Genomic DNA, 16,586 nt, shown 5'->3' with positions numbered 1-16,586 from the left:
TAACCCACCTGGATGAGGGAGCCCACAGCCTCACGGGGACCCTTTATTCTCCAGCTTCCCGACCGTGCAGAGACCAGTGCTGACCGATGGCAGCCTAGACCCCGTCATGACCCCTTACTCATTCACCTCTTAAATTCCAGTGCACCTGTCCCGCAGTGGGCTCCCGCAGCGTGAGCATGCAGATCCCCGCCTGTCTCCTGGGACGGCAGCGCTCTGCAGAGGACGTGGCCCCGGAGCGGCTTCCAGGGACCGAGGTCACGGCGGCCGCCGTTACGATGGGGGCCCCCATCTGGGTGGCTGCGTCCGTTCAGACCCACACTCCGACCGCACCTTTTCCCACCTTACCGGGAAGGTAGGGTGAGGGTGGCGGGGAGGCCTGCGTCCGCCCTAGACCCCGATTCTGGAGGCACGCCCCGTGGGCTGGCGACTTCACTGTCTCCCTGTTCACCTAGTGGTGGTTGCATTTGTGACCAGTTCAGTCCCAGCGCTGTGGACCACACAGCTGGCCACTGTTTTCCCCACCAGAGCCCACGTTACTGGGTGGGCTTTGTATTTCGGGTTGGGCACACGCCCATCCAGACTGGAGCTGTGAATGATTGCATGTTCCTAGTAGACAGGCAGGGCGCTCACAGCAGGAAGGGCCGCTGGTGGAAAGGCTGGTGCCCAGCCCACGTTGGGCGTTTTCACAGAACTATCAGAGGTAGTGACTTTCGGGGAGCATACCTTATAGGGCCCTTCCTTCAGCGATGAGGGAGAGCATTTGCATCGCGGCTGGGATTAATGCAGCCGGAGCAGGGGCTCTCAGATTGTAGGTGCCCTCAGTGTCCCCTCGGGCTTGCGGGCCCACACGGGGCTTCTGACTCCACGTACCTTGCATTTCTCACCAGGGCCCGCTGATGCTGGCGCCACTGGGCCCGGGACCCCACTTTGGGAGCCGGGGAGAGTAAGCCCTGCCACCAGGCTCCACAGAGCTTGCTCCCCTCCGGTCTGCGTCCCTCCCGGTTGGACCGTTGTGTTTTCTGAAGCTGTCCTTCCTCTCTCCCCACAGCTCCCTCGGCCACAGTGGCTCAGCATCCTGGCCTCGTCCCAAGCAGCTCTGTCCCCTTGCTCAGTGTCACCCTGGGGCCATCTCCGTGCAAGTTCCTGCTGACACAGTGGATCCCGCCATCCGTGGCTTCCCAGACGCGGACGCCCAGGCGCCTCCGAGTCTGGGCTTCCGGGGCCAGGTGGCTTCCCAAGCAGCTCTGTGTCTGGTGATGGATTTTGGGGACAGCTCTGGGGTTCCAGTGGCGATCCGCAATGTGACTGGAGGAGCGGCGGTCACCGCCTACCACCAGTTCGGGAAAGGTAGGGTGCTCGGTGTCAGGATCTGAACCCAGGCAGGGAGTGCAGTGTGGCGAGACCCCAGAGATGGCGCTGGCCACACTGGGGCCGAAAGGAGACCCCACTCGTTCCTGGCACCCCCTGCCCCCCCTGCCCCCCCCGGCCCCCCGTGCGTGCGTGTTCTGATGACGAAGGCCCAGGAGCCTGCACTGGGCCTGCTCCCGTATACTGTTCCTCACTGAATCCCACCATCGGCCCTGTTCTCCATTTGGAGGAGCACGGAAGGGCCAGAGGGGCAGGGATTTGTCCTGAGGTCACACACCTAGTGAGCCAGTGACCCCCTCCACGGGAAAGCTCTGAGCTTTGGTGTGAGTCGCTGACACTGTCCTGTGGGTACACACATACACACAACATTGCACGCTTAATCTTCTGCACTAAACTGTCAAACACTTTGCTTTTAGACAAAGTCACAAAAACCGTTTTTCTCCAGACGTCTTGGCGCTGGAACCCGTCTTCATGGAGAAACCCCCAGCGCTGATGTTGGGGGGTGGGAGCGGGTCAATTCCAACCTTGTCCTGCTCACCAGCACCATGTCACTGTTTGCTCGCTGTTTATTTTTTAAAATTATTTTTTGAATATGGCACATTCTCGAAATTCCAACCCCCACCTTACAGGGAGGCGTGTGGTCATGGGTGCCCCCTCTCAGGCAGCACTGCTCTCTATCTCTGAGATGCCTCATGCGTGTGCAGTACCCCTGTGATCTCTCTGTCTGGAACACACACACGTGCACCAGGCGGAGCCCCGCTCCCTGTCGCTCACGTGCTCGCTCATGTGCTCGTCCGCATCCAGAGCTCTTCCCACACGTGCCTGTGGGTGCAGAGGGGTCCGGTTGCTCAGTGCCCCAAATCTATCTCACCATTCTTTTACGGGTAGACCTTGAGATTGTTTCCTAATCTTTCAATATTGCACACAACGTGCATGTATGTGCTATTTCATAGAAAAGAGGAATTACTGCCTCAAATGCTAGGTTCATTTGTAATTTGCTGGTTGTTGCTAAATTGCTCCCAGGAAGGGTTGGCTGGTTTATAGTCCCCGGAGCAGTGTAGACATCAGTGTAAAAGGTGAAAACGTATCTTTCTGCAGTTTAATTTGCCTCTTATTAGGTTCAATCCCGCGAAAGTGCCAACATTTACCATATTTTACCAAGAAGAAGAGTACTTTCGTGGTTCAACCTGATATGCTGTTTGTATGAGCACTTTTAGTAATCATGAAAATTAGTCCTTTTCATCAGGTATAAGCTGCAATGAATGTTTTTCTCATTTGTCATTTGTGTTTGGGCTTTGCTTACAGCTTTTTTTCCTTTCATGCAGCAATTTTAATTTTGAAGTATACGTTCTCTTTTCTTATATGGTTTCTGGGTTTTATGTCATAGAGAGAAATCCCTTCCTTAATCCAAGTTTGCAAAATAATTTCTATCGTGGTATCTTGCAGTATTTGTATGATTCTCTTCCGCACAGTTGAATATTTAGTACGTTGGAGTGTGCATTCTGGTGACGAGTCTGAGGGGGCAGATTGCATTTTATTTTTCTCTGAATGACCACCCCTGGGCGCTGCTGGCCCTGCCCCCAGGGATCTGGAGAGCGCCAGCCCCTGCCGTCCACCCCCAGCCCTCCCTCCCCACCCCTGCTTGTGGGGTGGGTTCTGCTGTCCATGCAGCTGGGCTCCCCTTCATTACTCATCTTTTCTAAAATTATTCTGGTTATTTTCACTTGTCCATTTTTCCACGTGGACTTTAGACTCCCACTGGCTCGCGTAAAGACATCTTATTGGCATTTTTATTCAAATAATGTTAAATTCACGAATTGATTTCTGCAGACTATTTATGCTCAAGAATCTCCCCTCTCATGAAAATACCTTTCTCTGTCCAAGTCTTCTTTGTGTCTCTAGAAGCATTTAAAAATGTCTTCATATGGAAAGTGCATGTTTCTCAGAGGAGGTTTTACTTTTCGTGCTGGGGTATATGAGATCTTTTCTTTCATTTTCTCTTCAAGTGGGTTGTCAATGGGATGTGGAAGAGTTGCTGGTATTGACTATTAATTTGGTACCCCTCTATCGCTCTGAATTGTCATATTGTGTGTAGTTACCATGAAGCTTACTCCTTAGTGTTTGTCAGTTACGTGAACATTATGTACACATGGGTACATACCATCCCTGTACCTCCAAGCTGACACCTGTCCTATCCTTGTCTCACTCAGCGTGGCTGCTACTTCCAGAACAAGGTGGCCGAGGACAGATGACACTGGCATCTTTGTCTCAAGATGCTTTCGGTGTTGCCCATTAAGCTTGGTAACAGATTTGGGGCCGATAGAACTTCTCGAATGCTGAGGAGCTTCTCATCTTTCCTCCTTTATCAGGACTTTTTTTATTTTTTATTTTTTTATTTTAAATTCCAGTTAGCATACGGTGTAATATTACTTCAGGTGTACAGTCTAGCAATTCAACACTTTCCTGTGTCACCCCGTGCTCATCACGACAGGTGCGCTCCTTCCTCCCCATCACCTGTTTCTCCATCCCCCACCCACCTCCCCTCTGGTGACCAGCAGTGTGTTCTCTAGAGGTCAGAGTCTGTTTCTTGGTTTGTCTCTTTCTCTCTTTCTCTCTCTCTTTTTTTTTCCCCCTTATTTGTTTTGTTTTTTAAATTCCACATATGAGTGAAATCATCTGGTATTTGTCTTTCTCTGTTTATTTCATTTAGCACTATACTTTCTAGCTCCATCCACATCATTGCAAATGGCAAGATTTCATTCTTTTTGGTGGCTAATATGCCATTGTGTCTGTGTAACCACATCTTCTTTATCCATGCATCAGTCGATGGCCATTTGGGCTTTTTCCATAGTTTGGCTATTGCTGATAATGCTGCTATAAACATCGGGGTGCACGTACCCCTTCGGATCCCTACATTTGTATCTTTGGGGTAAATACCCAGTAGTGCAATTGCTGGATCGTGTAGTTTTATTTTTAACTTTTTGAGGAAACTCCATACTGTTGTCCAGAGTGGCTGCACCAGATTGCATTCCCACCGACAGCGTAGGAGGGTTCCTATCAAGGACTTTTAAATTTTTTTAATTTTTTAATTTTTAATTTTTAAAAGATTTTACTTACTTTAGACACAGAGAGAGAAGGAGCAGATGAGCAGGGGGAGGGCAGAGGGAGAGGGAGAATCTGAATCAGACTCCGTGTGGAGCCCAGTGTGGGGCTTGATCCCAGGGCCCTGAGACCACGACCTGAGCCAAAATCCAGAGTTGTATACTCAGGGGCGCCTGGGTGGCTCAGTCGGTTGAGCGTCTTCCTTCGACTCAGGTCATGATCCCAGGGTCCTGGGATCGAGACCCAAGTCGGGCTCCCTGCTCAGCGGGGAGTCTGCTCCTCCCTCTCCCTGTGCCCCTCCCCGCTCGTGCTCACTGTCTCTCTCTCTCTCAAATAAATAAATCTTAAAAAAAAAGGAACCAGTCTTTGAATTTCATTGACTGCATTCCTCCCCTAAGTTTATTAATTTCTGCTTTTATCTTTACTGCCTTCTTCCTGCTCTTATACAATGCTTTTGTTCTAGATTTCCATTTTGAGTTGGATGCTTACATTATTATTTATTATTCAAGTTTTAAAATCGCCACCTGTTGTATGGCCTTTCTCGTGTTCTGGCTTCATTATTAATTCATAGTTCCAGCCCATCATGATGAGTGGATATTTTCTCCCATTTTGCTTAAAAAAAAAATGCCGAGGTTGTCTTTGTGACTTAAAATGTGGTCGGTATTAGGAATGAAACGATGACAGCTGGTGGGTTGCGGGGCTGCCGTAGCCCCATGCCCCTCGACAGAGCAGGCATGCTGGCTCCCGGCATCTTCATGTCCCCAGCACTCGCGCTCACTCTCCGTCTGGTCCTCGTGATCACACCCCTGCTGGGAACGCGTGTGTGTGTGTGCGTGTGAGTGTGAGAGCATGTGAGGAGGAGGAAGGGGGCCTGGCCTGAGGCAGGATTCGGGGTGTCCTCCCCCTCGGCAGCACCTGTCTCAGCAGATAGCCCAGCACCTGTCTGGCCCACACCCCCGTGATTGCTGGATCCTAGAGTGAGGGTATATTTAGTTTTAAAGAAACCATGCAATTGTCCCCCAAAGCAGCTGCACCATTTTTTTTTAAGTTTATGCATTTATTTGTTTCAGTCATCTCTGCCCCCAACGTGGGGGTCCGACTCATGACCCCGAGATCCAAAGTCACATGCTCCTCTGGCTGAGCCGGCTGGGCGCCCCACAGCTGGGCCATTCTGCATCCCCACCAGCAGTGAGCGAGCGCTCCTGGGACCCCACATGCTGGCCAGCAGTGGGTGTCATCGGGGCTGATCCTGGCCGTCCTTGAGGGGTGTGGTTCCCGCATGCACGGCTTTGACGTGGGACGCGGAGCATCTTGTCATGTGCTACTCCATCTCACTGTCTCCTTGGGTGACGCGTCTCCTTCCAGAGCTCCTCCGTCCACTTTTTAATAAGGCCGTCTGTTTGCTTATTTGTTGAGTGTTGAGAGTCCTTCATATGTTTTGGATAGCAGCCTTTATCAGATGCATGTTTTGGAATAGATGTGTTAGGAAGACTCATGGAATAAGATTCCCACTTCTTCCGTATTCGAAGTTGTTATATGTGAATGACCACTTGCTGGCTCTTCCATCCGTGGTCACACATTCTTTTCTTGAGGAATGGAGGTGTTTCTCTGCTCCAGTCTGGCCAGGTGGGGTTCTTGGACCGACATCATCCGGATCTGATGTCAGGATAAAGTACAGATTCTCTGGCCGCAGACATACAGACTCAGAAATGCAGGGGCTGGATCTTAGTCCTCTGTGCTTTGGGGAGCCATCTGCGTGACCCTCACACTTGCCACGCTGTGGGGCATCTACGGTCAGCTTCCTGTTTCTTCCATAGGGATGACTTGGTGTTTGGCTCAAAGTCATTGTTATATTTGCGGTCCCGTAACTTTGTGGAAACACGCCTGGCCGTTCCAGGTCAACTCTCTCTGGTGCATGGCGTGCCTTTCCAATATGTAAGTATGCTTTGTTTTCCTTCGTTTCAGGAAAGATTTTTGTTTAAGATTTTATTTGAGAGAGAGAGAGAGAGAGAGAGAGTGCATGAGTGGGGGGAGGGGCAGAGGGAAAAGGAGAAGCAGGGTTCTGGGATCCTGGGATCATGACCTGAGCCAAAGGCAGACGTTTAACCAACTGAGCCACCCAGGCATCCCCAGGAAAGACTTTTTTTTTTAATTATGTCTTTAAATCTATTTCTGTGCTGGCATTTCAGCTTTCTTTATGGAAGACTGGCCATGCACGTGCTAGGTCTCTTTGCTTCTCGAATCCTTTCTGCTCATTTCATCTTGCTTACCGTTCTCGCTTTCCCTCCAGATCCCTCCTGTTGTGCTCTCTGGTTTCTGTTTCCCTCCCGCCAGCCGGCTCCGCCCCACGCCTCGTGGCCCACCCCTCACTTCATAGAAGGCCATTGTGTGCATGTGTGTGTGCGTGTGTGTTTGTGATCGTCACAACCGCTGCATTCTTTTGCCTCGCTGTGGGGTGGCCGGTGTCTGTTTGCATCCTCGTGAATATGTTCTACTGCGTCGTTCTCAGGGCCCAGGGCAATGTGAGAACGCGGCACCCTTGGTTAACACAAATTATTAAGACGTTCATGACTGCGGAGCATGAAGGCACACGCCGAGCCCTGTTGCATGTCACATGCCCTGCACGGGTCCCCTGCCCATGAGGTGGCCCCTCCTGCAAGAGAAAGCCACCTGTGCTGGGTCCGTTCCCAGAGTACTCATCCCTCATTGCCTTTGCACAGATGTTCAGTGCTGCACGTGCTCTTCATAACTCATCACGTGGCCGCTCTTGCGTCTCTTTCCAGAAGGAGCCTATGTGCTCAAGGCACGTATCTACGAGTTTTGTGGAACTGAAAAGGAGCTTGGGCCTTATTATGTGGAGATCGGCCCTGCAACCGTGTCCGTGTTCATGAATTCCAGCAGCATCCACAAGGACGAGCTTCTTGTCTTTGCTGACTGCAGCACAGTTCAGAAAGGTAAGAGACACATGCGGATTCTGAATGCCCAGACCCGCCTCTGCCAGGTGGTACATCCAGGTCGAACTGATTCTCAGCTCAGACACGCATTCATCTCATCCTTTACCCCGCCTCGTTCAGGACACACTGATTGCACAGTACTGTGCTCTGAGGGGCACGTGAAGATGAAGTCCTACCAAGTCCTGGTCTCAGGATTTACAGTCTAGGAAAGACATCGAGGTCTGTGTTGGAAACACAGGACCTCGGACGTGGTGCTGCCTCTCGAAGGGCGTGGCCAGGGCCTGGGAGGTGTCAGGAGGGAAGGTGTATCACCGCGGGATAAGGAAGTTCTAGGGCAAGCGTTGGATCCATCCTGGGCCTTGGGGAGGGGTCCAGCGGGTGTGGGGAGAGCATGTGGGGCTGGCAGCTGGGCAGGAACTCCAAGCACAGAGATGAGGCCCCACGGGCACTGGGGATGGATGAGTGCTCACAGGGGGGCCAGGCGCTCTGCTTGCACTTCGCTCCCATCGGGCCCACAGCCACTGGCGAGGGGCTCCCCATCTGCTCAGCATTGTAGGGGAGGCACTGGGCTTGGGGGCCGGCGGGGTGGGAACGGAGAATCCCAGCCAAGTGTCAGCAACATGTGGAAGGAAGGGTCGTGGGCACCCGTCGAAGACGGTCCCAGAGTGCTCGGCCTGAGTGGATGGAGCAATGCGTTACGTTTCCCAGAAGCGGGGAAAAGGGGAAGCCAGTGGGCATGTGTCCAGATGCGCTCACTCACCTGGAGGTCTTTGTAACTTGTTCTCCACACTGACCGTACAGTTTCCATGCAGTTAGCCTTGTGAGAGCCTCTCTACCCAAGAAATTAGAACACACATGTGGGGGCGGGGGGTTAGCCTGTCCCCGGTCGTTGTGTCTCAGGAGTTAGAATCGGAGGGTCTGGCACGGATGCGTGCGAACGAGGTGTTCCCATGCAAATCCCTATGTGTGCTTCTTCCCGCGGCCTGATACCGCATTCCCACCAGAATGAAGCTTCAGGTATTGCTCGTGGGATGGTGTCACTCTCAGTCATGGGGTATTTATTCTTCAGAAATTCTAACGCGCAGATGAATGAAACACCCACTCCGCGTGGTCATTGTTATAAATGAGCATTTTCTCCCTCTAAAGGGAAAAACTACACAGGACAACAGTCTTTGAAGAAAAGACCCACCTCCTTTCCTCATGTAGACACATGGGTTGTTCTGAGTCTTCCCAGACATGCCAGTCCTCCTCTGGGACCCGGCAGGTGGTTTGGTAGCCGCCCTCCTGATGCACACACGCACGCACACACACACACGTGTCCCATATGTGCGGCACCTTGCACTGTGTGTCCGGGGGGTTACCAGCCCAAGGCTCGCCCGGGGCCCCGTTGGGAACCTCATGCAGTAAGCAGCCCTTCGCGTGCCCATTAGGGAGATCCTTCCAAGGCAAGGCCGTCCGGCAAAGGGATGAACACGCTCACTCCATGCAGGGCAGGTCTCGGGAGCAGAAAACGCTTAAAATGTCAGAGACATTCCAGACAAGGCCCACGTTCTGCAGGCCTGTCTGACTCCAAGTCTCGTGTGCCAGAACTTGGAACTCACTGGAATTCAGAGAGGGAAAGGAAAAGACGGAAAACACTGACCACCCCTGGCGTGAGACGGAGGGCAGGACTTTAAGGCCCTTACGTGTGTTTCGTTTTGTTTCGTTGTCCATTCAGGCACCGCCGTCTCGCTTCGACTTCCAGCCTGTCCCTCGGGGGACGTGGCCTTCACTTCTCAGAGCCGAGCGGGGGGCGGCCAGGCCCAGCACCGCGTCACGGTCGGGTATCACATGCAGCGTACGTCTGCACTCTGATTCCAGGCTCGTTCTGGTCCGTCAAGGCCACAGGGGCCCCGGGAGCACCAGACGCTGTGATTAGCTCCCCTGAGATTTGCATTTGCCCTTGAACCAGCTTGGTGTTGACCTGCAGTTCATTCTCGTGCTTTCTAGAAGCCACATGCGTCGAGGCTCCGACCTCAGGGTGTGGGGTGGGTCACAGTGCAGAATCCTCTGCACGCCCCGGCCCCGTCCCGTGCTCCTTTGAGAACTCACAGGGATGGCCGCTCTCATTTTGTGAGCTACGGTGTGGCCTTTGATCTGGGGCCAGAATTGCCCAGCGGGTTCCCACCGCAGCCCTACGTGTGGGCTGGGGACCCTCCCTCCCGGCCGTACGGTGTGGGAGGTGAGGATGCGGGCGTCCCAGCCCGGCCCCCACCCTCTGGCCAATGCTTCTGCCTCTCCCCCGCTCTCACAGCCGTCTCTGTCTACACAAATGGAACCGTGTTTGCCACCGATGTCCACATCACTTTTCTGGCTGTTACCAAGGAAATGACCCCCCTGGAGTTCGTGTGGTTGTTCGGAGAAGGTCCCCCCGTGAAGACAATGTCCAGGAGCATTAAGAAAAGACTTGGCGTCCCCCAGTGGTGAGTAAATGGGCGTCATTTGGCCTTAGCTCGTCTGCAGATTCCCCAGATGCCACTCGAATGATCTCGGAGTGCTTCTCTGAACAGGAGGGACGCACACGGAAGGCTAAAGGACGAGGAAGTCCCTCCCACTTGAACTAGGGGCGGGCGTGGGGCTTTGGAACTGGCGATCCTGCGTTCAGGTCCCACCTCCTCCACCTAAGTCAGTCCCCATGCAAGCAAGGGTCACAGCGTGACCCTGCCAGTCTGCAGGTGACTACGTAATGACAAGGGGCAGTCCGGCGTCTCTGCCACCCCTCCCCATAAGCGGGGACCCATGAGGGCTGGGGAGTCCCTGCGGGTGAAACTGTCTCGACCCTCCCCCGCCTTTCTTGGGGCTGCTCTCTACCTCTGACCCGCTCTTGTCCCTCACCTGCGCTTCCCGCCCCCTCGGTGGTCCCACCTCAGGTACAGCGTGACGGTGCAGGCTGCCAGTGGGCGGGGCAGCGTGGCCTCGGAGCCCCACCGCGTCAGGACGCAGAGGAGAATCGTCGCCAATCGGCTCGTGTCCCCCTCCTCAGCTCTGCTGAACGCCAGCGTGACCTTTGAGTGCAGACTCAACTTTGGCACCGATGTCACTTTCCTGTGGGACTTCGGGGACGGCACCGTGGGCCCGGGGGACAGCTCCGCTAGTCACATCTACAGCAGGTGAGCGGCTCAGGCCAGCACAGCTCTGTGGGGGCGGCCAGAACGGCCTTTGCGAGGTGTGAGCCCTGGTTCTCCTCAGCCGACCTAGAAGGGCATGCAGTTGGCAGATACTGAAGAGAGACAGAGAAACGGACACTTTGAGCGCCCGGACACACGGACAGGGCCGTGGGACGCAGGGTGCAGGGCAGACAGAGGTAGAAGGTGCTCGGAAGGACTGCCAAAGGCTCACTGTCCCCCTGAAGAGCTTGGGCCGTGTCCCTTCATCCGGCATTTACTGAGCACCTGCTGTTTACCTGAAACGAAGCATTATGGAGATCCAAGCACAGCTGGGCCTGCCTGGGGGAGGCGGGCGCGCCCACGGGAAGCCACCGGGGCAAATGTCAGGATCAACACTGTCAAGGTCGGGAGGGTGACGAAGGGCAGGCCAGCCAGGTCCGAGCCTGAGCCTCCTCCCTGGCTGGAGGTGAGCCCTCGCCCTGGGTGCCCGTGGCCGAGGCTGTGGACACCTCTGGACGGAGCTGAGCCTCAGGCTGGTGTGGTGCCATCCGTGCTGCTGTCATGGATGGGTAACGTGTACAGAAGGGCCCAGAAGCGAGGCCCCTGTGGCCGGCAGCAGCAGGAGACGGCAGATGTGCCTCGGCACAGGACTTCCTCGGGAGCCCCTGTGGCCTCGCCACGCGCGAGGACGTGCCCGCATGGCCCCGTCCCTGGCTCTCACTGTGCGCCTTCTCCGTGGGAGGTGGGGGTTCACGGGAGGAAGGAGTTGAGCGATGGCGCCCGGGTGGGCTCCCTCAGGTGGGCACCTGGGCCCGGGACCTGGGAATGGGCTCTGTGGCTCGGGGACGGACACGCACCGCAGCCTGCGCTGGGGTCAGCGGGACCTGCCTTCCTCATGGACGCGCCACGACAGCGGGTGGTGCTCTGGTCCTGAGGCTCAGGGAGCAGAGCAGGAAGATCATGCCCAGACTTCCCAGTTGAGGGGCCGGGGTGCATCACCCCATGGTGCACAGAGGGGCCAGGCCATGGCCGCCGGGAGGTGTCTCCACCAGAATGATTGTTTCTCCATCAGCAGGTGACACTGGCCTGGGAGCTGGGCATCCGGCTCGCCCCGCGCTGGGCGGGCAGCCGGTGTATTAACTGGGCAGCAGATGGCCCCTGCGGACACCAACCTCACGACCCGTGTGTCCTCTGTTGTCACGGATGGGCTCTCTGGCCAGCGCGTCCTCTAATGACGCAGGTGGAGGAGGAGAGGCAGATGCCTGGCAGGCTGGGTGTCTTCATTCCTGTGTGCTGTGGCCCCTTGCAGGGAAGGACAGTTCACCGTCCAGGTCCTTGCCTTCAATGACGTCAGCACCACCTCCCTGAGAAAGCAACTGTTCATCGTACGGGAGCCCTGCCAGCCGCCCCCTGTGAAGAACATGGGGCCGGGGAAGGTGCAGGTAGGGCTGGGCCTGGGGGTCGTCTCCGTGCTGGGAACGGCAGGGCTCTGGGGACTGAGGTCCTGCTGCACTGGACGCGAGGGGGTGCCTCTTGGGGCTTCTGAGGGCCCTGGCGCCGAGGTGGAGGGCGGGCCTCGTCCTGGCCTCCAAGGGGCCTATGGCCTCAGTCACTCTGGTGTTCTGTTCGGCCTGCTTTGAGGAAATGTTTAGAAATTGCTTGTGGAGGCTGGCCTGGGGGGCTCAGTCGGTTCAGTGTATGCCTTAACTCAGGTCATGGTCCCAGGGTCCTGGGATCGAGCCCCGCATCGGGCTCCCTGCTCTGCGGGGAGCCTGCTTCTCTCTCTCCTTCTGCCTCTCCCCCTGCTTGTGCTTTCTCTCTCTCTCAAATAAATAAATTTTTTAAAAAATGGCTTGTGCAAAGCACTCAAGCATTTTCAGGAGAAAGGAATGTTTGGATTCATGTGATGTCAACTCCCAAAGACGTGATCGGTCCCCTCCCAAGTGCCTACTCTGGGTTAGAAAACGGAGAGTGGCATTTTGCTTCTTTTGTTCCTTTGAGGCCTCTGGGTAGAGCAGGTTTCCCTTTCTGGGGAAGAAGTGTCCATGACACATGGGGATCAAAGCTGGGACTCAGCTGCAATTCCAGACTTCGTTCTATGCTTTCCAGCACAAGACGCAGGTGCTGGGCCTCTGACCGGGGTCTGGGGTCAGGCACCTCCTGCCCCAGATGAGGCGGTGGGGATCGGGGGCACACGGAAGAGCCCCCAGGGCAAGGCCCAGGTGGTCCCTGGCCCTGTGGGTCCTGTGGGACAGTGACAGCCCCTTATAGGCAAGACCCAGGCCCCCACTATGCCAGCACACAGCTGCACAGGCAGGGGGCTCTCCGGGTTGGGGAGACGGACAAAACATCAAGGGGGACCCCGGCATGCAGACTGGGAGCGGCCTGGACCCAGGGGAGAGGGGTCTGTGTTTAAATCCTGACTCTGCTCTTAGGTCGAGGCACCGGACGGGGCTTGTCCCTGGTTAAGCATGACCCAGGGGATCGTCCATGGCATGTGGTCCAAAGTATTACTGGCTGTGTGACCCAGGGGTTCTGTTCTAGAAGGAATAGCCCTCCTCCATCCTCCACCCTCAGCCCTCAGTCCTCCACCCTTCTCCACCCTTGTCCCTCATCCCTCTTCCCCCTTCCCCCATCCCTCATCCCTTGTCCCTCAGGCCTTCTCAGTCCTCATCCCTCCTTCCCCTCCACCCTCATCCCTTGTCCCTCATTGCTCCTCCCCTTCCTGCCTCAGCCCTCAGCCCTCCTCCACCCTCAGCCCTCATCCCTCAGCCCTCCTCCACCCTCCATCTTGTTCCTGGGGAATCCTGTCAGGCCGGGCGGTGGGCCAGGTGGGCACGTTCTAGGGGCCGTGCAGGGGGCACAGGGGGCTGGGAGAGGTAGACTGGCTAGGAGGGGTGGGGTTGTGACTGGTAGGTACTAACATCCCCCCATACCATAGTCTTTGGCTTATTGATGTTAGCAAGTGTGCTTTTTCATGTATTTATGTTCTACATTATGTTCACGTATTTATGAACTACGTTTTATAATTCTTTTTATAAAAAAACTCTCAAACGTAAATAAAAGGAGAAAGAGGAGTATGATGAACCATCAGCCATGTTGAGCGATCACTAAAATGTCTCCATACTGGTTTCCTCTGTTCTTTTCTTTGCCGAAATATTCTAAAGTCCTTCCCAGATCGCAGCACATTTAAGCCCCAGGTACTTCAATGTGTAGCTCTAAAAACTAAGGGTGTTTTCTTACCTACATAGAATGCTGTTATCAAAACAATTAGCAATGATCTCTTAATATAATCTAAACCTAGCTCATAGTCCCATTGCTCTGTCTCCAGAATTTCTTTTTCTTTTTTTTTTTTTTTAAGATTTTATTTCTTTATTTGACAGAGAGAGACACAGCGAGAGAGGGAACACAAGCAGGGGGAGTGGGAGAGGGAGAAGCAGGCTTCCTGCTGAGCAGGGAGCCCGATGCGGGGCTTGATCCCAGGACCCTGGGATCATGACCGGAGCTGAAGGCAGATGCTTAACGACTGAGCCACCCAGGTGCCCTGTCTCCAAAATTCCTTAATGCAATTGTTTGTTTGATGTGGGATGCACAAAATTTTTTTGTTTCAAAAAGGAGAGAGAACAGGAAAAAAAAAAAAGCTTTTCCTCACCAGCTAGACCTGTAAGTTTTCCTAAAATACAGTTTGTTCAAAAAAGCAAGAAAACAGTGCTTGAATCTTTCCCTTAATTCTCAGCTTTTAGAGTAAGAAGTTGGGCGCCAGCCACTTGTGCTGGTGATGGCTGAGTTGTGTGTGCTTTGTGGGAGACAGGGGGACAGAGGAAGCCTCTGTCTGTCTTCGTGTGATTGCTGTTTTGTTAGCTGTCCAGTCCGTTGCAGACACGATCTGTAAAGGCTCCGAGTGGCCCGTGTGGGGCCTGCCGGGTTCGCTCCGGGCTGGGTCTGGTGCCTTCTACCCCACGCCGCTGGTCTTGGAGCGCTTCTACCCGGCCCGCTGATAGCTGCCTTCTCGCCGGAAGCGGCGTCTCGCCACGGAGCCCCAGGCCTTCGAATGGGCGGCTGGGGGTGGTTCACCGTTCCTGGGGCGTCATCGTTTGCAAGTTCCTTAGTGTACGCTGGTAGGAGATAGCTCGTTTGACATAAAATAAGTTGTGATTTCGCCTGCTGTTTCCCCCCTAGAAACGTTACGTATGCAGAATTTACATGTTTTTGAAACATTTTATGCTTGAATTCTCTTGAATTAAAATCTCAATGTCTGGAACATCAACATCATTATTTATTTGCACTTTTTCTAATAAATATGTGAAATGTTTTCAAAGTAATAATACCAGTACTTCCACCAGAAATGAAACTACTTTGTGAGCTTTCAGATTTATCGTGGTTCTTTGGCCTTTAGAATATATCCTCACAACACTGCACATTAAAGTAACTTGAAATATATCTCTCTTCTCTATTGCTTCCTTGAAATATGGTTAGATTCCTTTGTTTTGGCTCTCAATTATCAGAGAACTTTTGGTTTCCTTTGGTTTTGTTTTTGCTTTTTGATTTGATTTTTGAATATATACAACATTAATGTGAGTTCATAGTCAAAACCATATAATAAAGTGTCAGTGAAAATTTTGTGGTTTGCCCATGTATGTCTTTGCCCATTTTTCCATTGGAGACATTAAAAATGTCTTAGTGATTTTAAACAATATTAACTGTCATGTATTTTGCAAATGCTGTTCTTTTTTCTCCGTTGGTTGCTTTTTAAAATGATTTTTTAGCAAGATTTATTTGTTTTAGAGAGAGAGAGGGAAAGAATAAGAGCAGGGGAGGGGCAGAGGGAGAGAGAGAGAAATCCCAAGCAGACACCCCGCTGAGTGCAGAGCCTGATGCTGGGCTCGATCTCACAACCCTGAGATCATGACCCAAGCTGAAATCAAGAGTCGGTCACTTAACCCACGGAGCCACCAGATGCTCCTCTGTGGCATTAGGCATAATGGACGCTTCGAGACCACTTTCTCTCTGAACCGCAGGTGTGGAGGTCTCAGCCTGTGACCCTGGGCGTGACATTCGAGTCTGAGATCCTCTGTGACATATCCCGAGGCCTCTCCTACACCTGGACCTTCTGGAACTCCCAGGGGTGGCCGGTGCCCCTGCCCCCCGCTGTCAGCACCCACAGGCAGACCGTCACCATCCCCAGCTACTTCCTGGAGCCCGGGAACTACACCGCTCTTGCCAGGGTGAGTGGTTGGCTGACGTATGTCCCACCCGCCTCGGAGCAGGAGCTCAGCCCCGGTCCCTCCAACCTGCTCTATCCCAGAAAACGAGGGTTGTCACAAGTGTGGCTGGGCTCTCCAGAAAGGGTCTTCCTCGGAGAGAGCAAACTGCATGTCCAAACGCAGGCAAAGTCATCGTGAAAATCTTACTCTTTTAGCAAAAGCCTCCTGAGCATCTGCTTTGACTGTGTTGCTGAGGTAGTCCCCAGATGTCAGGGGAGTGTCTGTGTCTGGAAAAAGGGTGAAAATATGTCGCGGTCCCTTCTAGAAGAGGCGGCTTCATGGAGCAGAGTCTGTTCGCAGGCAGAGACTGGCCCTGCGTTTTCCTGCTGTCTGAAAGTTCCCCAGGGAGCTCGTCACCTCCTGGGGGAGGGGTGGCTGTGAGCCCCGCCTCTGGTCCTGCAGTGTTCCAGGTCAGGAGAGGATTGCAGAATGGTGGAGGCCGTGGACGGCCCCATGGAAGCACGTGGGGTTTGAGGGGCTGGGCGGTAGGACACGAGGCTGAACACATGAGTGGGAGGTTCTTCTGAAGACCAGGGGAAGGCAGAAATGGAGGGTCGGGCTTCAGTGCTCAGCGGGCCATGTTGGAAATGTTGGAGGGAGGTCAGATGGATGTGGGGGGAGGTAGGGGATTGTGCTGGGGTCTCTGAGCAGGAGGACAGGAGCAGTGAGGGAGGAGGGAGGTCAGGTGGAGTGTCCGGGGAGTGGAGGGGCGATCGTGGGGAGTAGGGGGGATGCTGGGGTCTCTGAGCAGG

General features: G+C 54.0%; 1 protein-coding gene across 1 annotated transcript in view; it reads left to right on the top strand.

Moving 5' to 3' along the window:
- The first annotated feature begins 275 nt into the window (after positions 1-275).
- Positions 276-16,586, top strand: part of PKD1L1 (polycystin 1 like 1, transient receptor potential channel interacting) — a 116,482-nt gene continuing 100,171 nt past the window's right edge. The window contains exons 1-8 of the mRNA XM_044920206.1: positions 276-352; positions 1,049-1,347; positions 7,257-7,424; positions 9,142-9,261; positions 9,718-9,886; positions 10,334-10,573; positions 11,880-12,012; positions 15,589-15,795. Coding sequence (XP_044776141.1) covers positions 276-352; positions 1,049-1,347; positions 7,257-7,424; positions 9,142-9,261; positions 9,718-9,886; positions 10,334-10,573; positions 11,880-12,012; positions 15,589-15,795 — 1,413 coding nt within the window. The remainder of the gene's footprint in view (positions 353-1,048; positions 1,348-7,256; positions 7,425-9,141; positions 9,262-9,717; positions 9,887-10,333; positions 10,574-11,879; positions 12,013-15,588; positions 15,796-16,586) is intronic.

The sequence above is a fragment of the Neomonachus schauinslandi genome, chromosome 12 (assembly GCF_002201575.2).
Source record: "Neomonachus schauinslandi chromosome 12, ASM220157v2, whole genome shotgun sequence".
In the NCBI taxonomy this organism is placed as follows: Eukaryota; Metazoa; Chordata; class Mammalia; order Carnivora; family Phocidae; genus Neomonachus; species Neomonachus schauinslandi.
The sequence above is the reverse complement of the archived record's forward strand: the minus strand, read 5'-3'. Positions and strand labels throughout refer to the sequence as shown.